The sequence below is a fragment of the Phoenix dactylifera genome, chromosome 8, assembly GCF_009389715.1.
Source record: "Phoenix dactylifera cultivar Barhee BC4 chromosome 8, palm_55x_up_171113_PBpolish2nd_filt_p, whole genome shotgun sequence".
In the NCBI taxonomy this organism is placed as follows: Eukaryota; Viridiplantae; Streptophyta; class Magnoliopsida; order Arecales; family Arecaceae; genus Phoenix; species Phoenix dactylifera.
In genome coordinates, this window is record NC_052399.1 from 17,040,871 (window position 1) to 17,066,852 (window position 25,982).

Here is a 25,982-nt window from a genome sequence, read left to right on the forward strand (position 1 = left end):
TTGTCTTTACCCAACAATGCGTTGCCATAATTTTATTTTAATGTTTCCCATTTGGTTCTGTTGGCATTCTGATTTAATGAAGCTGTAATTTTAACATCTTATTTTATATATTACAGATCAAAAAAGCTCATGAAGAAAAGCCAACAGGGAGGGAAGACAAACAGATTGCTCCCTTGCCTCAATCGAACGAAGACAGCAATGAGAGCCAGAGGGAGCCAGATATTCTAAATGCATCAGTGGATGACCGTTCAAATGGAACTGATGTGAACAAGGCAAATATTGGAGGACTCTGGGTCTGACCATGTTGATGAGGCTGAAGGTGGTAGCCTATGTCAACCTGGGGACACTAGCATTAATGCTGTGATGAGCAAGACACAATGTTCATGACATCCCAGAACAATAGTTACAATCTTCTAGGTTTTTGTCCAACCAGAATGTATCAGAGGTCTATATGGAGCAAGAGAGGCATGTGTTGATGGGACTCCGAGACTGTCTCCGAAAGCTCATCACATGTGGAAAAGATCAAGGTAAGGCAAACTACTCACTACTCAGTAATACACATGAGATGTGATTATGCATATGTAACTATTTAATTATCAATATAAGGTCAATGGCTCTCTCATGGCTGAGTGGTTCCCAAAATATGATGTCATCGGTCACAGTTATGAACTTTTCACGAACTTTTGCTTGTGCGATTCAGAATTTCAGATGGGGTTTTCGTTGTATGCCATGAAGTGACCTGTGAATTGATGAATTGGTGTGTCATTCAAATTTCATTGGTGGCTGGTTTAAACGAGTGTCCAGATATGAGCTTTATCGGCCCCATCCACTGTAATACACTGATTAATATCTAATCATAATTATGTAATGGTAATTCTTGAATTGATTTTAAGTTTGAAACTTACTGAAAATGGAAATACCAATTGGCTATTTGTATATTGGTCATTCTTAATGAATTAAGATCTGTTGTTCATTCATCTTTTCATATTTATAGTTTTTTCTGTTATTTTTGGCAAGTCATGGGAGAACTGATGTGTAACTTCCCTATATTGTTGCAGAAGTACAGTACTCATCAATGGCCATGAAATTCGGAACTGCCAATCATCAGGATTCAGTCAGCAAGGTTTCCCATGCCAAGTAGTGCAGATGCAAATCGATCTCATGAACACAGTATCTGCTTCTTGCAAATGGTTCTGTGGACTCCAAAAGCTGGACCACCGTTCAATGGCAAATGGCGACAGGAATAAAACTAAAGACTGAGAATTCATTAAATGTAGAAAACAAAGCCAAAAGGAAAGGAAAAGAAATTTCACAGCGAACTGCTGCAACCTTATGTATTTTTCTCCAATAGATGCCTGTTGGAAGCTTACTGTCAATTTGAAACCTCATCGTTTATTAAGAATAGATTAAGCCCTGCCAGCACAGTTATTTCTTTTCCTGCTAGTGATTAATGTAATATGCGTTTGTGTTTGTCTTTGTGTGCCATGTATCTATCTATCCATCCATCCATATTATTCTATAAGGTCTCTGTCAACAAGATGATGCTTTTAGAGTTCCAAGTGCCCTGTTGCGCTTTGTATACTTCAATGTTCTTCGTTTGTGCTGTGGGTCTCAGGTCATACATCCAGGCTGGGTCGACGGCTAGGTTGGCCAAGCCACTAGGGGTTTTCTAAGAATATATCAGGTGGGCCCATACAATTGCAACGTTAGTGAATGTAACTGCTGTTACGGTTTTACGTGCTCGCATGGCAGCGATGCATGGGCTGCTTCTTCACGACAAATGCTGCCCTATTAAGATATAGCTTTATTCAAGATTTTAAATCTTGCAGGATGGGGCTGACCCATTTTTCTCTCAGCCCATTCCGATACTCAAGACAAGGGATATCTTAAGATGTCCGATCGAAATGTTGGAATAGCGCTCGGATGGTTCTGTCTTGGTATTTCATCTCGGTATCCCTTGAATCCTTGGCGTCAGCATCCGTTCATCACGGTCTCATGCTGGCAATCAAATGTGTCAAAATGTTTTCCCTGAATAGATTTAGTTTGACCGGCAGGCAGATGTTAAAATAAAATTATTCTTCTTCCTTGAGCAACGTTAAAATATGATTATTCTTTTTAAAATATTTTTCTACAGAAGTTTTCAGATAAAAAGAAACAGCCACTGTAAATTGGACACCAGCGGTTCAAATTGGTGACCGCCGTGCCGCTGTCCCTCTCCTGCTCCTGTGGGCCCCACCTGTCACGGGCTTCGCCCTCGCTAGAGAGTCCTCCGTGTTGCCGCGACCGACCTTTGGTGCGGAGCCGGCGGGGGGATCAGCGGCGGCCGCCTCGTCCAACGCCGGATAATGGATAAATACGCCGCCGAGCTTCGGTCGGACTTCCTCCGCGTCCTTCGCAGCCGGCGGCGGACTCATGAAGGTTCTCGATTTTTCCCCATCCATTCCTTTTGGGAAAAAAAAGGAAAAAACCTCAGTCGATATAATTTGGTCTCGAGAAAATCTGTTAAGTATTAGAGATGTTTGGACAGAAAAGCTAAATCTTTTGTTCTATTCCTTTCTTCGATCTCTACATTGAAAGAGTTTAGTCGAACTGAGTTGGCCTATAAAGAGCATTAAAGTAGTATGCATGTTTATACATCGAATTTTTGACCTTGTGTGTTTTAATGACTCGAATTCTTTTTCCTTGTTTGGTGTATATATTTTTTTTTTTTTTTGGTACAACGGCGGCTCACACCCTACGGGTGTGGATACGGCCTGCAAAATCTGAAACAAGTAAATCAAAGAGAGACTCCGGCACAGTGTCGGGCTCCCGCAAAATAAAACCTCCAGAATGGTGAGCCGCATAGGAAGCGACCCAATCAGCTGCACAATTCGCTTCCCTGTAGACGTGTGTAGCCTGATAGGTTTCACACGCCTGCAGAAGACTGCGAATGTCCATAAGCAGTGGTCTGCCCTCACCTGCACGACCTCGGCCTCTCACCCAATCAGTCACAGTGGACGAGTCACCCTCAAGAATGATCTGGTCAGCACCCAGTGTCCGTCTCGCATAAGATACGCCCTCCCATGCGGCTCGGAGCTCAGCACATACCACCGATGCATCGGAGATCCGCTGACCCCCCCAGTGCCACCAGTCTGGCATCATGATCTCGAATGACGAAGCCTACACCTCCACCTCTCCGGTCAGCTGCCATACTGCCATCGAAATTCACCTTCAGGAAGCCAGGGGTGGGGGTACCCAGGATACGAAAACGTAAGTGGGCGCTACAAGAGCAGAGGGGTACCCCAGATGTCCCTGGCCAACCCGGAAGGTGACCCCACAGCAGTGCTAAGAAACTCCTCTGCATGCCAAAAAGGCCCTGGCCACCACCGCCCCCGGGGGCGTGCTCCGACCCTCAAAGACTCGTGCATTCCTGTCTAACCAGGAGTGGTAAGCCAGGTATGCAACCCGAGTCCCTCTCTCCATCACCCCGGGCCCTGCCCCTGGACTCTCCAGGAAGCGAATGAACTCAGCAATGGACGGCCATCTCTGCCTCGGGTCGTAGGCCAACCCTGCACACCTCCAGATCTGAACAGCCCGCGGGCACTCAACTAGCACATGATAGATGGACTCCTCCACCTCCGAACAGACTGCACAGTCCGCAGCTATCCGTACTCCCCGTCGCATCAGAACACTCCTCGCGGGGAGGCAGCCCCAAGCTACCTTCCACATAAATAGTGCGACGCGTGGATGAACACGTAATCTCCAGATCCAAGCACCATCAAGATATCGGGTCTCCACTCCTCCCCTCCACTGCGCTATATCGCGAGACCTCACTGTCGTCCGCCCGGACAAGCTCCATATCCTCCTATCCACTGCATCCCCATCGGTATCGGTAAGGCCAACACTCGCTCTGCAAGCTGCTCATCAAAAGTCCGCCTAACAAGATCTACATCCCATCTCTGCTCCCCCTGGACAAACAGAGCACTCAGTGTGCGCCCCTCCAACCACCCATGATCCATCAATGTGGACCAGTCCTGCAATCTGCCCTCTGATAGCCACCTATCCTCTAGAATCCTGATAGTCCGACCGTCCCCAATCTCCCATCGTATCATAGGCAGCACCCCCGGGGGCACGAGCACATATCTCTCTCCAAATAAAGGAAGCTCCGCGTCCAGCTCTGAATGTGGCCGAAGTGATGGGGTCACCATACTTCGCCCTCAGCAAAGAGGCCCAAATACTCCCCGACTCCAGAAGAAATCTGACTGCAAGCCTCGTGGCCAGTATCTCCCTACGCTCAAGTAGAGAGTGGATTCCCAGTCCACCCCGACTGGTTGGCTGACAAATGACCTCCCAAGCTAGTAAGTGGATGCCCCCTCTGTCCCCACGATGCCCCCAAATGAAAGTCCTGAACAACCTCTCCAATTTGCGGAGCACAGACACCGGGTACCAGTGTATTAGACAATAGGTAAACAGGAATAGAACTCAAAACTGACCTCAGTAGGGTGACTCTGCCCATCATCGAAAGGGTGCTCACCTGCCAGCTCTCCAATCTCCGTCTGATACACGCCTCCATAGACGAACACTACCCCTGCCGTAAGCGTCGGCCAGTAATCGGGACCCCGAGGTATCTAAAGGTCCCCTCCTACTCGCCAATCCCCAATCTGCTCATAATGGAGACCTTCACCCTAGGATCAGTCCTCGGGCTGAAGCTGATGGCTGACTTAGATAAGTTGACCATCTGACCTGAAACTCTACAATATCCCTCCAGGATCCCACTAATAGTCAGAGCTGATCTCCGTGTCGCGCGAGACAGTAGTAAGCAGTCATCCGCAAACAGCAGGTGAGAGATACATGTCGCACCCCTCGCCGGCCTATATGCCTCAATCTCCTGTGACACTGCTGCATGGCGAAGTGCTCGTGACAAGAAGTCCGAGCAGATGATGAACAGAAGAGGTGACAGCGGACAGCCCTGTCTCAAGCCCACTGATGACTCGAAATACCGCGATGGGGAACCATTTATCAATGATGCAAATGATGGTGACAGAATGCACCCCTGAATCCATCTAATCCACTGAGGGTGGAAACCAAACATCTCCAATGACCGCCTCACAAAATCCCACCTCATCCTGTCATACGCCCGCTCCATATCCAGTTTTACCCCCATCAAGTTCCTACACCGGGGAGCACTCTGCAGATCAGACATGAACTCATGTGCACAAAGGACGTTATCAGAGATCGAACGACCCCCTACAAAGGCTCCCTGCTCCTGACAAATAATCCTGGGCAAAATACCTCTCAACCTCTGAACCAATACCTTAGCCACTACTTTGTGCAAAGTCGTGCACAAACTAATAGGTCGAAAGTGGCCCGGCTCTACTGGGTCATGTCTCTTCGGGATCAAGGTGATAAAGGTCCGCCTCCACTCCACAGGCATCGATGCCGATACAAAGAACTGCTGCACAGCCTCTAGAATCTCCTGTCTAATGATCTGCCAATATCTCCTGAAGAAAAGTGGGGGGAAACCATCCGGGCCTGGGGCCTTATCCTCACCTAGGGACCATAGGGCCTCCTGAATCTCCATATCTGACACTGGTCTGCTCAATGCTTGCATTCTCACCCTCGGTGATCTGCACCTCTGGAACCAACCCCCACTCACCGCTATCAACATCCAACCTCCCTGTATCAGTCCATCTGGCGTGAAAAAACTGCAGTAGAGTCCTCCTGACAACCTCCATATCCTCTGACTCCTGCCCACTGCTGTCCCTGATCCTGCGAATCCTGTTCTGCTGTCTCCGCATGATAGTCGACTGATGAAAGAACCTCGTGTTGCGATCCCCCTCGCGGATCCACTGAACCCTCGATTTCTGTCTCCAGAATACCTCCTGCTGCCTGAGTAGAGAATGATGCACAGCCAAAAGCCCCCTAAGCTCCCCCTGGTCCTCCTCAGACAGTCCTCCACCACTATCCTGATGGCCTGCGCCCTAATAATAGATGCTTCAACTTCCTCCACCCTTCTAAACAGATTCCCCACTTCCTCCTTATTCCACCGGATCAACTGGCGTCTAGTCAGCTCAAGCTTCCGGGTCACCCTATACATCGCACTCCCCCTAACAGGCGTACTCCAGCCTCCCTCACCACATCCCACGATCTCGGGTAGGATAGCCATACCTTCTCAAATCGAAATGGAGAATAAGTCTGAACAAAATGTGAAGTACTCACCAATATGGGGCAATGGTCAGAGGCAATCCTAGGCAAGTGGCGCACCCAATAATCTGAGAATCTCTGTACCCATCCGGTCGAGGCAAATACTCGATCAAGCCGCTCCATACTCTGGCCTGGCCCTGCTGGTTATTGCACCATGTAAATCTTGGGCCTGTGAATCCAAGATCAGCTAGCCCATTAGACATTAAGAAGTTCTGAAATTCCCGGACCTCAATTTTGTTGGTGAATGCCTTCCCACCCCTCTTCTCCATCGGACCATCAATACAATTAAAGTCCCCTGCTATCAACACCGGGTGCCCCAACTGTATGAGGCTTGTGGCCTCCTCCCACAACACTCTTCTCTCCCTATAATCAGTACTTGCATATACTGCCAGTAAAACCCATGGGGAGCATTACCCTCTGATATCACTAAGTTCACCTGCTGCCTACACTGGTGGAAAACGTCAATGTTGCACGTCCCCCACCCTCCACAACACAATAATCCCTCCGGATAGCCCCTGTGCCTCCACTACATAAGTCCCCCAAGACCTCGGAATAGTATGCCTGACCCGCTCCAAGCTTCCTCCCGACAATCTTGTCTCAAACAGAATACAAATCTCAGGATCATGAAGGCTTACCAATCTCTGGAAAGCCGGTTTGAAGGACGGCTTCCCCGCCCCCCTACAGTTCCACAATAAAACCTTCATTACAACTGTTGAACAGTGCTTGGATGAGTCAGAGATACCTGTGACCCATCCACCACCCGTGACCCATTCTCCTCTATGGAAGACCCTGCATCCTTCTGTCCATGAGCAAGCAACACCTCCTTCATCTGCTTGGCAATCACAGCATGACCCGGGCCGCCAGTGGAACCTCCTTCCCCAGCCTCCCGATCGGCCGATTCCCCCTGCACTCCAACAACCGGCAAGCATCTAGGGTCTCCCGTGCCCCTGTTCTCCCCTTCTCCCGAACATGACAAGCTGCCCGTTAGAATCCCCGTCGGGACCCCGCCGCCGGCCGCCGCTGTAGAGGTCGAAGTCGATGATCCCGGCCGATCCAACGCCTTGTCGCCGTAGACCCCCTTCACCGCACCACTGGGACTCAGGGCAACAAAGGGCTGCCCAGCAGGTGGCCGGACTCCTCCCACGACCGCCGGCGACAAGCTCCGGCTGCGGAATCTCCGCCGGTCAGCTCCCTGGCCTACCATCGCCGACCTCGGCACGTTTGGCACGGAAGGGAACCGTGCCAAACGGGCCGTGCCAGCCGGCCGCTTGGATGGGCTACGAGCCCGTTTGAACATAACGGGCCCCGCCTCGGCCCGCTGATGGGCTCTGGCCTGATCCAGATTCAGCGGGCCCACAGATCTATTCGGCCCACGGTCCTGACTTGGGCCTGGGTCTTGGGGTCTGGCTGGCGACTTCAGAACTCGGTCCGATTGCGCCTGGTGCCGAGTCAACTCGGCCGTCTGAGATCCCGCCGCCACACCGGTGTCCGGATGTCCCGAACCCTTCCCCGGCGACCCTCGCCGGGCGAACTTCTTTGGCTTCCGCCACCCCTCAGCGTCCGGCGAAGAGTCAGCCAGATCTGCCGCAGCCGAGTCAGGAGTCGGTTTCACCGCACTTGCTCGCCGATCCGCCTCGGCCGTTTCCGTCATCTTCTTCACGCCAGCCGGGGCGCCGCTTTTCCCCCAAAACCTCTGCCGGGGAACTGTCATCCACGGGCCAAAGGTCAGCCGATCCTCCTCCAGCTGTGGGGATACATCCGACCCACTACCAGGCTCGCCATGCCTCTCCATCTCTTCGACCCCCGGCTCCGACCCCGTTTGCAATCCCGGGGCCTGGAAGCAGCACTCGCCGGATTGATGGCCCAAGCGGGCGCACCGATAGCACAACCCCGGCAAATCCTCATAGGCAAAGGTTTGCCAGAACCTCGCCTGTGCTCCCTGGACAATGGTTCCCGGGATCAGTGGCTGCCGGACATTGATTTCAACCTTCACCCTAGCATACCCGATGCGCCGCCTCTCATGGGAGAACCGGTCGAGCTCCAGGGGGTTTCCCACCTCCGCCACAATCACCCTGATCGCCTCCATATCCCAGTACTCGACTGGGAGCCCGGGCAGCCGGACCCAAACAACCGCTCGGTTCACCGAATGAGTACCCGGAATGAAATCGGGTCTCCACTTCTCCATTGCCAATAACTGCCCCGCCACCACCCACGGCCCAGCAGCGAGCGCCACCGCCCGGTCGTCGCCAGAGGCAAACCGGACAGTAACGAAGCCCTCCATCATCGGCAAGACCTCAACCTCATTTTTTAACTTTCCCCTGCTCCTGAGATCCCGTGCCACCAGCTCCGGAGAGACCCGCCGCCCCAAGCTCTTTGCAATCACAGCTGTTTCCATCCAGCTGTTCCTAGCTGCCGCAACCCTCTCCTCCGGGACCACCGCCACCCGAGGAAACCTCCGTTGCAGCACCTCCAGTTCGTCAGCAGTGAGGCGATGACTGGGTTCCTCCGGCCGCCGTTTCATCCCTCCCGCCACCTCCGACCACAGCGGCGTGGTCTTGGCCTGCCCAGGAGCAATGTGTGAAGGCCGGGGCCAACCCGGGTCACCGGCCACCGCCGTGCCAGGGGCCTTAACTGACCCCGTCTTCCTCCCCACCTCCGGCTCCGCCATCTCCCCCGACCGCCACTCGTTCGGGATAATCCCCGTGAGACCGCCCATGGTCGCACGAAGATTAAAGCACTCACTCACTCACTCACTCACTCCAAGTCTGTTTGGTGTATATTTGATGCTTATGTCTTGAAGCGGTGTTAATCCTTTTTTTTTTTTTTTGGGTAAACTAATCCTATATATTTTCAGTTCGTTTTAATATGCCAGTGTTGCTGTTGCTTTTTATTAAATTTGCGTAAATTATTGGTTAATTGGTTGGAATTGTATAAATTGGAGGTATGATCAAATTATCCACTCCCTTTGACTGCAAAGATTGAATCAGAAACAGGCATTAGCCCCAGCATTTAAAGTCTCTACCAGCCACAGGTAGTAAATTTCGAGTCAATTTTACCCTGGCCAAAGTTTAGGGTTTCAACCTAAATGGTCATCAGGGCGCCGGACAAATAAATGACGGGAAGGAGGAGAAACAACGGCGAGGAGAATGGCAAGGTTGTTGGACCCGATAGGAGATGGTTAGGGTTCTTGCAGGAGGGAGGGGACGACCTTAACGCCCTCTTTTGCAAGCTAGGGGGTGGCAGGCGTGAAGGTTAAAGACCATTGCGCATATCCAGCTACATGGAGCCCACATCAGTTAAACCTATTTTCGGCCAAATCCTGCAACTGGAGTCCACTTGCACTCAGTTACAGATAACCAAACAGGCCCTAAGTCGGATAAAGGAAGACAGCACAGGACAAGATATCGTACCTTATACATAGGAATAAGGCTCAATAATATTACTCTTAAATATTGATATTATATTTAATGTAATATATGACACAAAATATGCTATAACAAGTCAAGAATAATTGCCATCTTGTGAAGAATTAGATAATTTATTTCAATCTTTCAGTTTATTCCCAAATACTAATCAAACAGTGACTTACCCTATTCCATCCAGGCATCAATAACTTAGGAAAGCTAGAAGTACCTGGCATAGCTTTCCTTAATAAAATTTTGGCTATGCTGCTACCAGACGCCACATTAAGGTTGCGAAGCTCATGCAATGAAAACAACATCATGTGCCATTATTCACTACATTTGATAAACAGCTAGACAACAAGCAGATCAAATTATTATCCCATCCATCATGTACGATTACTAGGGGGCAAGCAGCCATCAATGGTCCACCCGTGTGATGATATGCTGTGCCACTGATTATTGGAACAGGATGAGGGTGTGGTGGTGTAGAATAGTGGTTTATTGTTCACACCTTTTGTGGCAGCTAGCAAATCAAATACTACAAACAGCAAGGTAAAACATGTTGAATTATTTGGTGCTTCTCAGGGTGCTCGAGCTGATTGTATTCGAATCCTTCAAGCCAAAACAGAATCTATAGCCAAGCCCTGAAACCTTGTCCGGTTGTTGGGAGAGCCGCTTACATGCGTGACCTTGAAGCTTCTGATGGGGACAGACTGAGCATGCTCTGCAAGAACAAGTTCGTGAATTCAGAATATAGTGTAACGCATACATAGAGCGTCTAGAACCAATATCAGGGCATGCAATTATATCACAACTTAAATGGTCTATTTTGGTATAATTAATGACTTCAAGGACCAGTATATCAGTCAGTTTATGTAATTTTACTTCCTATTTATGCGATAATGATAATATAATGACCATGAACTCTCCATACTGCATATTGCTGGTGTTAAGAGACAGTCTAGGTAGTATGTCCAGCCAGCACCTCAATAGGGCGCTTGTGATTGTGAAGCCACCTCATAGAGAATTCTTCTCTTTGTGATATAAAAAAAACACCAGTTTAGAAGTACGTTTCTCATAATATGTGCAAGTCATGTAGATCTCAGCAGTTGCAGAACTCCCAAAAGGTCGTTGTACCAAACGAGATTTGGTAGTTTTCCGAGACACATTTAACTTTAAGAAGCCTCCAAGCAAAGTAAACTGGGAGAACATATCAAGGTAACGTCTTAAATATATCAGGGAAAATAAAAACTTGGATGTAGCTTGAGCAACTTGAGGGATACAGTCTCTTTCAATTCTCAAGTAAAACTAAAAATAAAAACAGAAAAAAAGGTGGAACAGAGGTTCATTTTAGTCATGGTCTGCCGTACCCTGAGATCGGTATCGGATCAGCATGGAATCCGGTACCGGTAGCTTAACGTTGGAGAACCGGTACGGAACTGGTACGGAACCGGTATAGGACCGGTACGTACCGGTCCGGGCCGCCATCGGTACGCCGACCGATACCAGTACGGCGGACCTTGATTTTAGTGAATACATAATAAATCAGTGTCTCATGCAAAATTGGAATGACATGTTCTGGAGTGGGACGTCGAACAGAGGAGAGTGGCTAATGCATTACTATGATCCAGATAGCATGTTATAATGTAAAGAATATCAATGCAATAGAAAATGTGAAAAAGCTTCTGTATGCAGCCAAATCATCTCAAGTAGAATGTATGCTTTAAAACAAAAACATCAAATCTAAAAACAATTGAGATTAATAAAAACTCCAGCAAATTAGTTGGCCCACCAAAAAAGTGTAGGAAACTGGAAGAAATCATAATGAAGTAATGTGGGGTTAGACCAAAGGATGATGAGGTTCATACCAGGGGTAGGCCTTTGCTGGCTCTTTCTTCCAAGTAAGATGATGGTTTAAAGAATCCACCATATACTTCTGCCCACTTTTTGAGCCTTGAATTTATGTAATCAGCTCCAACAGTATCAGCCCAAAACACAATGCCACCCCTTCAAATAGAGGGGAAAAAAATCAAGTCATGTTTGTCGAACTCAATATGAATATAGAAATCCTAAGCCTACATGCATGCAAAAATGTTGGCAGATACGACCAAAATAAAACATCACAACAAGAATCAAGCATGAAAACATATGACAGCAGTAAGCAAAAGAAGAGGAGCATTATGCTACGCCATCATGATGATGTTTCAACATAAGAGAGCAAATATTAATGTTTGCAGAATATTAACCGTCATGAGGTTGCTAAGGATTCAACAAAGTTGATAGTAGTTAGCCAGTAAATAGTGGTTAGATTCTTTATTGATGATCCAACAGAGGCAGTCATGTCCAACAATGCAAATTGCCAATAAGTGATTTAATCTCCAATAAATGGTCATTGAAACTCTCGTGAAGAGTCGAAGGAAGGAAGGAGACTCTTAGCATCTATGATTCAATTATATATAAATACAAGAGAAACATTGGAACCATGCAATAAAACAATAAAAATCACCATGGCAGCAATAGGCAAAATTTATCTGCTAACAAAAAGCCACAGCCATCCCATATATTCAGGTAAAATGAATGTATATTAACTATCAAGTAGTTCAACTCTAGGTACAGTCAATATGGCATGCTTCAATACTTAACCTAGACTTCCTAAAACATGAACATATGAAGGTGAACACCTTTTTCTCAGGCTAATATCAAACTGGAATAAAATTGTTCTTATATAGTTGTCTCCATCATCTCCTTGGTTACCAGGTCAGCTATTCTACATTTAAAACAAATATTCAATATTCTTTAAATAAGTACATGGCTTTTTTTGTCCATTAATTCATCCATAGCACATAACTATTTGATTATTCTTTTAATAAGTCCATAACTTTTTTTTTCTCCATATTCAATTATTCTTTAAATAACATTTTTCTCCATTAACTACAAACGTGAAATCTGGAAAGTGAACCATAGCACATAATTATCGACAATTGTGAATGGACACTCTAATTTAATAATTTTGTGCTCGTTTCTTCCATAAATTATTATTCAATCTTTCTTATCTTAGAATGATTGTTCCATGTCCCCGAAAATGCAAGCAATCACGCTGGACCCTGATTCAACATGATCCAAACCTAACATGAATAAAATTAGGTTGTGTGTGTGGGTATTTTACTGGTAAAACCAGCCAATTTACTGCACAGTCAAATCTAGTCAGCTTGGACAAGGCTATAACAAACCCATCAGATGGTCAAAAGGCTTCATGTTGGTTGAATTAAGGTTTGGTCCAGCATGGTTGGTCCATCAAAAAAGTTGAAGAGGTGAAGCCAAATGTTCACAATATTGCTGCAGTTTATAAAATCATCACAAATTTATGGTAATCAGAGACTATTATGTGGCTCCAACCTAACTAGGTATAAACAGTAATAAAAAGCCTTTCAAATCTATGTTTATAGCAGAATTTCAAACTTGCTGACCTGGACAGAACCTTTTTTTCATAGCCAGGTCATGTGTCATACATTCAAGCCCAGGTTAACCAACTGGATCCACTGCCCCTTTCCATCTCCATGATACTCAATGTCCAAATTCCAAAACACCCACTTTTTTCAAGCCGGAAGAAGGAAAAAAGAGAAGAAGAGGAAGAAGGAGGAGAGGATCTAGCCTAAATCCTTTCTCACAAAAATGACCAGCTCTCCTTCCTGGATCTGGCTTAAGGAATCCCTCTTTCTCCCCAGATCTGGCATTAGCTGCCCTATCCTCCTTAGATCTGCGATGCTGACCCTCCTCTGCAGACTTTATGACTCACCCCCCACCACACAAAATCTGCGATGGTGACCCTTCTTCACAGATCTCACGAGTTCGACCTGCAGCCTTTCCAGATCCAGCAAGGTCTCCTTCCCAGATCCAATGGGTCTGGTAACAACAATCTCTCTTCTTCCCCACATCCAGTGCAGACCTTCTCCCAAGATAGAGAAGACAAATCGAACAGGAAATGATTAGGTAAGGGTTGTTGATTTCACATTCTTTTATTTATTATTTAACCCATGCAGGTCAAAAGTGGTTGGGTCCAGTAGTTCGAACGGTTGAACCACCTGGTTCCATGGGTTGAACAAGTTCTATGATATGTGGATTTTGATATGACCTGACCACCCATTAGTTGTCAGGTCCACCTGCTCACACTTTAAAACACTGGTACACAGTAATTAAGAAATCATTTAGCAATTAATAATACTTTAAAAGTAAATTGTCAAGTGATCAATCCTTTTAAGGCCACAGAATAAATAACTCAGCCAACCAAGACTGACCACCAGATCACGTCTAACTCAGGTTACACTCAGTTAAACTTTAAGTGAAACATACACAATATTAAAGCTATATAAGATCTGATTCGAACCCAAATGTGATCCATGATGGCTTTGTAATTTGGGACTGATCAGTTTTTTGTCAGCCAATTCAAATTACCTTTTCTTGAAAACATTTTTTTTCTTTAACAAAAAACTCAGGGTTCTGAAAAAGGAAAGCTGAAGCTAATAATTCAATCACACGTGAGAAGCAAGTCTTAGCCTTTTTGGTTACTCACCTGTACCTAGGGAAACCCATTCCAAGGACAGATGCGATGTCAAGGTCTGATGCTCGAACAACAATTCTTTCATCCATCACCCTACATGCCTCATTCACGACTGGAAAGAAAATCATCTCCAGAATTTCTTGGTCGCTCAAAATTATAGGCTACAAGGAATATTAAATCATATCAGGCAAACTCCAATCACAGACATTCAGGTTAACGCGAATAGCAACAGAAGCATAGGATGAGAGAGAACAAGAGAATAGCAACAGAAGCATAGGATGAGAGAGAACAAGAGAACCTTTCCACCAGGCATAATGTTAGTACGCCTTCTAGATTCCTCAACAATAGCTTGTATGCTAGGATCAGGTTTTGGCTTGCTTCCCTTTTCATATATGTAGAAACCCTTCCCATTGCTCTTTCCTGTCAGTAGAAACCTCCATGAAATGCCATTTGCATAGATTGGACAAGAGTCAAGAGGACATACGTAGAAAGATAGAGTTGCCAGATCTAAGATACAGGGAAACTAAAATTTACTTCATACCATTTCGCCCATTTTCTACCAACAATTCGACCAGATCGGACTCAAATGTACGACCCTTGAAGGCAGAAGCATATATTTTCCCAACTGCAAAATACACTCCATATCCAGCCAAATCTTGTAGCCTGTCAACACAAGAAACATAACAATTCAATAGAGCTGGAAACATCACCGATTAATTAGATATCAGGTACATTATTCCACATGGTGCACAACCTACTGTTATAGCATATATGTCAAGAAAGGTAAGTCTGTTATATGGGATGGGACAGTTGAATTGTATCCCCGGATGAATGCATGTACACAACCCAAACATGATGCTTTCCAAATATGTGGAAGGATATTCTACAATCTACATTCTATCCCCCAAAGTCTTTCCTCTGAACTACTACCATCACCAACAAAAGGAAGGCAGAAGCATTAGCAATACAAATGCATCCATGGAAAGTATAGGGCGACACATCATGTTCAAGACCAGAGTACTATTTTATGCAGAGAAGCACAGATGCCACGGCATACAAATGGAAAAAGAATGTGTAATGACTGAACAAAAAATCCATGAAAGCAATCTAGAAGTACGAGTAAGTACTACTTTGCAATATAGTGACCTCATGAGAGAGGAAACAGATTGATGAATACATATCCCATACACAGCCCAACCCCCTGCTTGAAGTACTGTGTGAATCATATTTTGCTTTATTGTAGTCTAACCTATCCTAGTAGATAGTTAATTTTATAATCTTTTATTGATGGTCCCTTATGCCTATAGGTCTCCATGAAAGAGCTAAAGCTGCAGCAGAGGTGATAATTGATGGAGTAAGAGAACACATTCAGCTGCCAAAGAAGCTACAAAATGCCTGTCATTGCACGCATGCCTTGAAAAATCTAATACAGAAGATCAGCACACACAAAAAAATACCATCAAATATGGTGGCAAAATGAAAGAAATTCTGATAATCAAAGTGAAGCCAAAAAAAGAGTAGGTCACCAAAAAGAAAGCAAGATGAGAGAAAAAGATTAATAGGGAAAATATACTAAACATACAAATTTGCTTTATTTTGTAGATTCCAGAAGGAAAACACCTTCTTTCAATCATATTAATAAATACCAAAGGACATAATCTCAGTAGATGAAAAAGTTTCTTTTGTTCAATAATTTTTTTCTCCATGAAAATAAAAGAAACCGATCAGTCTTCCTCCATATTTTCTGCAGTCAATTATTAAGAAAAATGAGAAAACAATTGCTATCTTCTTTTCTTCCATCCAACTAACATCATTGCAAAACAGTAATGTGGGTAAAGAGAGCTTACTGAAAAGGACCCATTGGCATGCCAAAATTGCTTATCACTCTATCAATTCTGAACACATCAACACCAAGATGAACCAACAAATTTGCCGCTTGATTGTAAGGAAAGAATGTACGATTAACTGCAAAGCCAGTGCAGTTTCCAACTACAACAGGGACTTTCTTTATGGCCTTCCCGACTGTCATGAGATCATAGATTACTTGTGGAGATGTCTTCTCTGTCCGAACAATTTCCAGGAGAGGCATCACATGAGCTGGACTGTTTATTGCATATCTCATCAGTACAAAATCATATTTTCCAATTAATAAAAACTGCACACAGAGTACAATAAAATTTTCGGGTGATCAAGGTAAAACTCCCCAACATATGTGTATTATATGAGTACTTACATAGATTGATCTCAAGTTTCCTTGCACATTCAATTTTAAATGTGTAATACCCAGGAAAGAACACACAAATTTCAGAAATAGTTATGCAACAAAAGATGTTCATTTAGTGAATCATGAGACAAGATTTGATTTAAAATTCAAGTTTGAAGTGGTTCCACATTTACAAGAAATTAATAACAGATTACATGCATCAAGAAATGGTGTTGTGAACTAAAAAAGTTTTTCTTCCGCAGGTCTTTCATAATTATCATGGCTATTTATGATAGCTTCAATCTAAAAGGGCTTCAAAACAACTTGTAAAGGTCAACTAATTCTAGAAGATGCACCACTAGCTTGTACAGAGTAGAAGGCAAGCTATGCTATGGCTGGGCCTGCCCTATCATGGGTCTAGTTTGAGCCCAAATAAAAAATTTGGGCTATTCCAGCTAGGCCAGATCCCATTTAGGGCCCAGCCATGTGAAAAGTGGTCCTGGACTTGCACACCACCAGATCAAAAAAAAAAAAAAAACATGTCGACATGCATCAACAATTCATATACAGTCAAGCACTTATGAAATGTAGAGATTCACAGACTTCAGATTTTAAAGATCATGCTCAAAGTTAGAAAGACTTGGCCCAAACCACGCATCATGGGACTTGGGCTTGTTTGAGCCCATCACCAACCCTATTCTTAGCAGTTTGATAGCGCATTAAAAACTTCATAAATGGATATCTCAATGCACAAGGCTCCACTATAGGGTCTGGGGAGGGTCAAATGTATGTAGCCTTGCCCCATATGCGGAGAAGTGGTTTCCATGTTTTAAACACATCCAAGTTACAATAGAGCAACCTTATCATTGTGCTGAGCCCTGCCCTCTAGCATTAAAAAGTTTATATCCATCTAAAATATGCTAAGTACTCCTGCAGCAATGTTTTAGGGGTATGTGAAACAAAAGTATAACCAAGTTACCCCATTGTTCATGAACTTATCAACAAGTTTCCGAACCATATTGACTTCATCATACAGTTTACTACTTATGGTCAACTAAGGTTTCCACCATATCTTGTTTTGAACAAGCTTTCCAGTCGAGTACTTATCAATTAAATGAATCACCTCTGACCTGAAAAAATGTGCCCCCAGGATACGATCTTGAGATCGTGTTCTCTCTCCAACAATATTCAGATCAATGGTGGATGTGTTGGTTGCCAAAATGCAGGTCGGAGGACAGATCTTTTCAATTTCGGCAAATATTGACTGTTTCAATGAAACATTTTCAATAACAGCCTGCAGAATAAATGGAAAGTTGTTAGAGTTTCAGAGAAGAATCTGGAAAATAAGGCCCTCCAAGATATAATAATTAAACCACACATTATAACAACTGAAAAATAAGAACCTTTAGCTAGAAATGCTTCCGTAGCCTATGTAACCATAGTAAGAAAACACTTATTTCAGAAAGATAAGCTGCATATTTCACACTAATAATTTTCAAGTTCACTTGAACTTGAACTTGGTTTAATTTAAACAGACTTGACATTAAATCTAGCAAGTCAACAGGCACACTTATACTATAAACAGAACCCTAATGCCTGAAATATATAATCAATTCACTAACAATGAATAGAAGATCAGAAAATTATTTGCTAGAATAGGAAGCATTTCTTTCATTCCAATTCATCAAACTGTAAATTTGTATACAGTTATATAAGAAAATTAAATCTAAATTACAGTACGGATGGTTCAATAAATTGCCAGGAAGAGTTGGAATTGGAACCTCTATGACCATATCAACATGCTTGAACTCTGAATAATCTAATGCACCCTTAAGAAGCGATAAGGCCTTATTCATCTTATCCTTTGTTAATGAGCCTTTCTTCACTAGCCCTTCAAGATTGGCTGCAATCAATAATATTGGCACAAGTTCCTTAGAACAACAAACTAAAGTTGGCATAAAACACAATTCTAGATAATCATCTGCTGTAATTCTTACAGCTATGAATTATAAACATACTACTTTGTCGAAACATAATTTGACCTTAATAAGGGGGAATCTACCACCGGTGATGGTAATGGCAGGAAAAAAAATTAGAGCTAGCCATTGAGGTTTAATGCTTTGCACACACCTGATATCGTTTTCAGCCCCTTCTGCAGAAACTTGGAATCAATTTCCTTGAGAATGACAGATATGTCACTTAGTATAAGGGCAGTAGCTATGCCAGAACCCATCAAACCACCACCGATAACAGCAACCTTTTTTATGTTCCTAGGTGTGATTCCAATATCAGTAACATTAGGTACCTGTACAGACAATCAAATAAGTACTAATCCAGATTCCTAAACTTATTTAGACAGGTAAAAAGTAAATTACAAGACAGGATGATCCCAAAAAAAGCATACAGAATTTATAGTTTGCACTGATACAAATAAACCAGATAAATCTTACTAGAGAATGCCACATACTACAAGGAAAAAAGGTAACAGAAAACAAAAGAAACTACCATCTAGCTTCTGCTCATGCAAAGCTGCTGGTATAATTCGCTAAAAATAATTATAATACAAAGTTCGGTTTCCGTCCCATCTCCATTAAACATTCAATTGCATCAGGTAGATTGCAAATAAGTAAGGCAGACTGCACACACTTAGAATGGTAACCATGAAGCATGGTTTTAAAAACCGGCCCAAGCACCCACGTAGGCACTCACTTAGGCAGATCAGGCCCCTTTCTTGGGCCTAGGCAAGCGCTTGAGCATTGAGCCACAGGGGCGGATGCACATACATGGGTCGGGTACCCATCAACCTGGTACTCAGTCCAAATTATTTTAATCTCTTTACCCTTTTCTCCGTTCCTCCAAATCCACCATTTCTAACCCTAAATCCTAGCAATTGCAGTGGTCGTCGGTCGAAAATCAACAGTTAGTGAGCAGCAGACAATGTACAGCGTAAGCATTGACACAAAGGTAATTTTTTCCTTCTTTTGTTTTTCTTCTTCTCAATCTTTCTTTCCCCCCTTTTTTGTTTTCAGGATAGTGCGTCGCCAGCTGAATCAGCTGCTGCTGCAGTGGTTCCACCAGCTGAAGCTGTTGCTACAGGTAGTATGCCAGCTCTAATGGTGCTTGTGCTGATGCAGCAGCCAACAGTAGCTGCTGCTATCATGCTGCTGCTGGTGGTGCCACTGGCAACCCTTGCAAAATGGGCTGTGGTTGAGCAGCCACCTAGGCACCGACTTAGCACCTAGGCACTGAGCACCCCCTAGCCACCAGCCTCACGCCTCCCATGTTTAAAGCATTGCCATTAAGCATAACCTAAGACTTTCTTTGCGCCCCCTGCCCCAACCCAAAAGAAAATGCCATTTTTGTTTTCACGAATAAATAAGCACAAACATTACTGTATCATTTTAATATTTTGCTACAATCTTTTTTTGCAACATTTTAAAATTTCAACAGAAACCACATTCAATTTAGGTTACCATATCAATTATGCCCCATTTTTTCAATCACTATCAAAATGATAAAAAACAACAATAGGCAACTGGGAAAGATAGACAATGAAAAAGAAATAATGAACTGAAAGCACATAATCAACAGAATTACCTTAGAAGTTGCACGTTGTGAAAAAAAGACATGAACAAGCCCCTTTGCAGTGCTTGATAACACCAACTCTTTAAAAACCTTTGCTTCCTGTGGATAGAAAATCAAATCTAGTACAAAATAGTTGTACAGATATAAAGCATCGGTCCCTCATAAACATGACAAAGAAAAATGAGATATTACAATATCTAGAAAAATACCCTGAAGAAAAATTACAGAATGGATTTTCTTTTTCTCACTTCCGAATTTGGGAAACACCAAAGTCCCGATAATATTTCTTTGATGTCAACACAAGAGCGTGCAGTCCCCTCTTGTGAGCTCACAATTAAAAAACTCACATAGCAGGCTACAAAGTGACCCAGTATGTCACCATAGGATCCGAAAATGCATCCTCATTTTTTAAAAAAATCACTCAATATGGATTATTATTCCGGTTATCTGCATAGGATAGAAATGCTACATGTTCTGTTTCTTGCTTAATTGAAGGTTTAGGTTCTTGCTGAATTATCCCCCCTAATAACAAATTTAAGTAAAGAGAGGTTCCTTTATTTCTTGCTCACTTCATCCAAATTCTCGCCCAAAAGTGTGTATTTGGAATGGTTGATCAAACTTCCAACAAGCAGTAAGTGAAATACACAGAATAATTTTTACCTAATCAATTTCTTGAATTTAAATGGTCACATATTCAAAGAATGGACCTGCAATCCGAATCACAGTGGCTTCAAGCATAGAACTTAAGCGTTCTGCATTGCCAAATATTGCATCCTCATTATCATAGCAAATAAAGCAAATGCATATATACCTTCAGAACACCAGCATATCCTCCAAAAACTATGCCTTCCTCCATTGCATCAAGGCATACTTGGTGCTGTGGCATATTTGGAGCTATCCTCTTAGCCTGTTGCCTAGCAGCTTTCAATATCTCACGTGCTTCAGCAAGGGAACTGAGTCTGTCAGTTCGACGAAGAGAGCTAATCCAAGGTTTGCGTCGTTCGGCAATTTCTAAAGCCCAAAGTCGTGATATCTTCATCAACTCTTCAGGGGAAACAATGGCATCAATAAGGCCATATTCTTTCCCTTCCTTGGCACGAATTGACTTTGATAGCTGCATGAAAATATTAGCAATGTGCCCTATTGTCAATTTTAAAAATATTTAATATAGTGAACTTCATGGATGTGAATGAAATGCATAGCATTAACAATAAAAAAAAGAGAAAAGAAACTGCCATGTCAAGATTACTTCTTCAGTGGTATAATGTCATTCTCATTATTAAGTAGTACATGCTAATTGAAAATGAATCATCAGGGACAATATTATGATTTATGGATAATAATGAAATAATAAATGAGACGGCCAAATTTGCAATGCAAAGAGATGAACAGTAATATGCACAACAATTTCCAACATCATAATGGAATGGGTTCACCTCTTACTAAACAGGTTAGTTTCCTAAAACCTACCAGCACATTAGACTCCTAATGAAAATCAATATTGAAAGTGATCACTTGAAGAGTAGACCAAAAATAGTTCCTTTAAAACAATAAATTTCCTGGTTTAGGTTTACCTATGGCATAGAGTACATTTACTTATTTGAAGACCAAATGCCCTAAAGTCCAATGACATTATTTGTTTTAACAAGTTCTTAGGTTCATCAAATGATAGGAAATCATCCTGAATGATAGAATGCCCCCAGCCTATTCATGGCCCTGAATCCAGTAAGGTCTAGGAGGGCTTGCATCAGGACATATTTTACAAAATTTAAAGGCACTCCAAAGGATTTAATCACCTGATCAAATCTTTAATAGGAAGCAGCATACATGGACCTTAATATTTGGGGTTTATATCAGTGTGTAGTGGGGGCTCATTGTCTAGCTCGAAGTATGGCATATGTTTGTTTTTGAAAACTTTTAGTCAGGAGTCATGGTAGAAATGCTTGGAATTTTCTGAGTCAAACAACTAGGCAGCTGTCTAATGTAATAGTTGGTTGCTTCTTGTGGTCATAATTATGTTAAGGGTTAGTGGAAGATGTAGATGGGCATCAGCTGCCACAGAGATAATATGAAGTTACTTTGCAATGTTTGGAACTCCCATATTGAACAGACTCAGTGTTGTATATCTTCTTATATTTATAAGTCAAGAGAAACTTAAAGTCAGTAGAACTACGTTTTAGAGGGTCCTCCTAGATGGAAGATTTTCAAATTCTGGAACACAAAAAGTGACTGCTATGTAAAAGAACAGAGTTGTTCTTAGATACAAATCACCTAGATTAACCACTAGCTACAATCATGGTTTAAATTGCAGGTTCAATCCAAGAGGTACGAGGAGATTGCTTGATCTTTGGAAGGATCTCTGCTTCAGATAGTAATAATTTTTTTCTTATAATGCTATCCCCAACAAAGGCATGACTATCATCATAATATTAAATAATTAAATCACACCCTTGACTCTTCAATACCTACTCCCACATAATAAAACCTCAAGTTTTCCACATTAGCTTCTCATCTTACAGACCATTACCTGTACATAAATATCATGCTAAATACCAAACTATGTTTTTCTAAGATAGCAATCCAAGCAACTCTTGGTTCACAGCATCAAATCGATGTGAAGATGGCCAGATTAGTTCAGGTACAGTGACATAGCAGGCAGTCCCACTAGTAGCCAGCCCATAAACCAAAACCATCTTCCCTGAGAGCAAGAGCTTAGATGGAGCAACATGACAGAACCAAGAGATCAGCTATCATTTTCTGGTTCGGAATGCTAATTGAAGCCAATAAGTTTCAAACTACCCGGTTATGAAAAGCAAAGCAGAAGATAAAAGGGCATGGCCGACAAACAAAGGTAGCTCAAACTTCAAGAGTAAGAGCAATTATGAAATAAATGTATTATAACTTTGTTCCTATGAGTGCTCTGAGTTAAGAAGAGGTCAGACAGCAAGGTCCTAAACAACAATATCGAACCTTGTACTATTTTTTCATCAGAACGGTATGACATTGGTACGGTACTGGTAACGAAAGATATGTACCAAAACTGACAACTTCACAAAAAGGAAACAAAAAAATAAAAAGTGTTGGTAATTTGATATGCACCAATTTGGTTGGTACGGCATTGTCAGTATGGACCAGTGTGACCTATAGGGTTTCATCATCCTGACACTCGTAGCAGTGCCAAGTTAGCACCAAAATGGTATAGCAGCAGTTGTACCATCCCACTGATCATTTTTGAACCCATGGCATAGAGGTTTAAACTCTTCCTATTTCTAAATCAATAGGAAGCCATTATTACTTGTTGGAGGATGTTGAGCATTTATACATAACAAAGGGAGAAAAAAACATGCATTGTCGAGCTTTGTTAAAGGTATGAACCTAGACAAGAAGAAATCTTCTTCGAAAGCCTCAATCAGAAGTATATCCACGTATACATCACATGATTAATTTTAAATATCCAAAAAGTTCCTTGTGATGAATAAGACTCACCAACATCATTTCTATAGCCTTTGGCAGCCCGACAAGCCTTGGTAGCCGCTGGGTACCTTTAGATCATGAGTCTCCAAGTGAGTTTATTATTAGTAAAATGTACAAACAAAATAACAAGTACTCAACTCCATGGATGTATCATATATGATAATATGAAACTATCATTACCTCCAAAACCAGGAATAATTCCAAGAGTCAATTCTGGCAATCCAAGTTGAGCTTCAGGGGTAGATATTCGAGCATGGCAACCCTAAAGAAAAATAGCCACAAGAGTTTTGAGAATCAAATCTAAAGGACAAGATGATCAGACTGCATCTTGTACTAAGCAGTAAGCACAAACCATTGCCAACTCTAAACCACCACCAAGTGCAAGCCCTTGAATGGCTGCAACAGAAGGCTTTTTGGCATCTGCAGAAATTGATGCACAATGATTACACATCCATGAACTAGAACATTTATAAGGATTAGGTAAATGTTGGATTTAAGTATCATAAAGATATTTTCCAACATAAGCAACATAAAGAAAACTAGGCAAGAACTAGCAGAGATAAAATGAAGACCTTCAACTGTGTTCACCACAAGTTCAACAGATACATCTGGTAGACGTGACAGATCTCCTACAGAGCAACAATTCATAAGTAAACCAACAGCGAAAAATTAGTGAAATAAGAATTATGTCATAGTCGTGCATCTGCAAAGAATTTCATACCTGTCTTATGAACTTCAGCGAAAACATTGATATCAAAACCACCAGAGAACTTGCCCATGTAACCTTAACAGCACATTCACATATCGGCAACAATGCAAGATAAGTCAGTCATGTTGGTGGACATTATGATGCTTTGCTGGGATTCCCCACATCAAATTAAAACAAGAGATAACTAGAGCATTTCATCAAGCCTATCGTTATAATAAAATGCCAATTGTCAATCTATGCTCCTGTAGTCAGCCACCAAAAATCTCGATATTGCAAGTAGTGGACCAAATATAATATTACAAGGACATGTGTGCAGGCATGCATTCATGTAGGTTCAATCACCAAAGAATTATGTGTTTAGAAGGTTATCCACCTCCATGAAGAAGACAGAGTCAGAAAACCTGCTATACCAATCATCTTAGCTTAAGAAAGATATCATGAGATAAGGTATCTTTAATCTTACCAATCATGTTTTAAACTTGTGTAACTTATGAAGTCATGCAAACATTTCTCGTTTTTCATTGTTGTTTAAAAGAAAGGAGTGATCTATGAGATCATTGCATAATCTTAACTAAAAATCTCTTCGCTATCTTTGTAATACCTTTATCAAATCCTGCTCAGCGTCCTGTTCATATGCCTATTTTCTGGATTAAAAATAAACATAGAAGAAAGCACTTAAAAGTAATCATTCATAAGAAAAAGGAGCTCCATAATAGTTTTAGAATGTAAAGAACAATCTCTGATGCTAAAGAACATTATCAGCGGCAAACCAATGACAACTAAGAAAAACAGCATACATGCAGTGTTGCCAATAAAAGATCCAAGCAGGAGCATGGCCGTTGCTTATTTAACATGACTGAAACTTTTAAATGGCAGCTGATCGATTAATCGAGACTTTTTGACTTTAGGTGAAGACTAATTGATAGATAGCGGGAGAAAATGATGCAATTGCAGATCGGGAATGTCTTGACCTCTATCGAGCATATTAGGGATGAGAAATGATGGAAGAGAAAACTAAGACCATAAATATTCTCCTTAAAATTCATTTATCGTTCTCCTTTGTTTTACACAATCACAGGAGTTCTGCGCCTTCACTAATAACTGTTAGCGCTGTTTTTTCATATGACGAAGCGGAATCCAGGACTAACAGCTTAGAAAATTCATTCCTTTACTACAGGTCAAAGAGGAAAATACAAGAACTTTTGGTTTATAAAGAACAGCTAATTAAAGCGAAAAAAAAATAAATTCTGGACCAAAGATACCACAAATCTTCAAGAAAAACCTAGAAAAATTTCAAAAGCATCAGAATCTCACCAGTCAACACAACAGCCTTGACGTCATCCCTGTTCATCGCTTCGGCGTACTTCTCCTTCAATCCGGCAATAACTATACCAAACCAATGTAAACCAATGTAATACCAATCCCAGAACAAGTGAGTCGGCAAAAAAAAAAACAAAAGTAAAACAATAGTCTTCAATAAGGACAGCAAGGTAAGCCTCGATTCAAGAAAGAGCGGCTCTCGAACCCAAACTCAAGAAAAAAAGGGCAGAATAGGGCATTGAAATTAAAGATACCCCCGAAAAGAAATGAAATAATTCAAAGAATTAAAGGAAACACGAGAAACGAATCAGAAAAATGCAGCGATCGGGATTACTTTTGGGATGCAACGCATTGACGGGAGGGTTGGAGATGGTGATGACTGCAACTCCGTCTCCACAGACCTCCATCGAGACCCAAATCCCCGCCATCTCGTCGAGCTCCAAGAATCAAAGCTACGGTTTTCGACTAGAAACGTAGCGTCCACCGATCAAGAATGCAAGAGAGATCGCCTCTTCTCCGCCGCAGCCGGTGTGACGCGCGCAATAC

General features: G+C 42.7%; 1 protein-coding gene across 1 annotated transcript; it reads right to left on the reverse strand.

Annotated features, from left to right (window-relative positions):
- Window positions 1-9,720: 9,720 nt before the first annotated feature.
- On the reverse strand, window positions 9,721-25,982 carry LOC103696074 (peroxisomal fatty acid beta-oxidation multifunctional protein-like). Its single transcript, XM_008777590.4, has 18 exons — window positions 25,771-25,982; window positions 25,431-25,502; window positions 24,129-24,191; window positions 23,980-24,036; window positions 23,760-23,827; window positions 23,588-23,669; window positions 23,420-23,475; window positions 20,745-21,047; window positions 19,946-20,032; window positions 18,479-18,653; window positions 18,130-18,251; window positions 17,479-17,642; window positions 15,993-16,247; window positions 14,687-14,808; window positions 14,444-14,565; window positions 14,158-14,306; window positions 11,456-11,594; window positions 9,721-10,311 (listed from the first exon to the last, which is right to left on the reverse strand). Exons 1-18 carry the CDS (start codon window positions 25,862-25,864, stop codon window positions 10,264-10,266), a joined length of 2,178 nt encoding a protein of 725 aa, XP_008775812.2. The 5' UTR covers window positions 25,865-25,982; the 3' UTR covers window positions 9,721-10,263.

Excerpts from the sequence above, each read along its gene's own strand:
- LOC103696074 (XM_008777590.4), bottom strand. The coding sequence starts at position 25,864 with ATGGCGGGGATTTGGGTCTCGATGGAGGTCTGTGGAGACGGAGTTGCA. Across the intron at positions 18,252-18,478 it reads GGGGCTGAAAACGATATCAG|CCAATCTTGAAGGGCTAGTG; the intron begins GTGTGTGCAAAG and ends TATTGATTGCAG. Across the intron at positions 17,643-18,129 it reads ATGTTGATATGGTCATAGAG|GCTGTTATTGAAAATGTTTC; the intron begins GTTCCAATTCCA and ends TTTATTCTGCAG.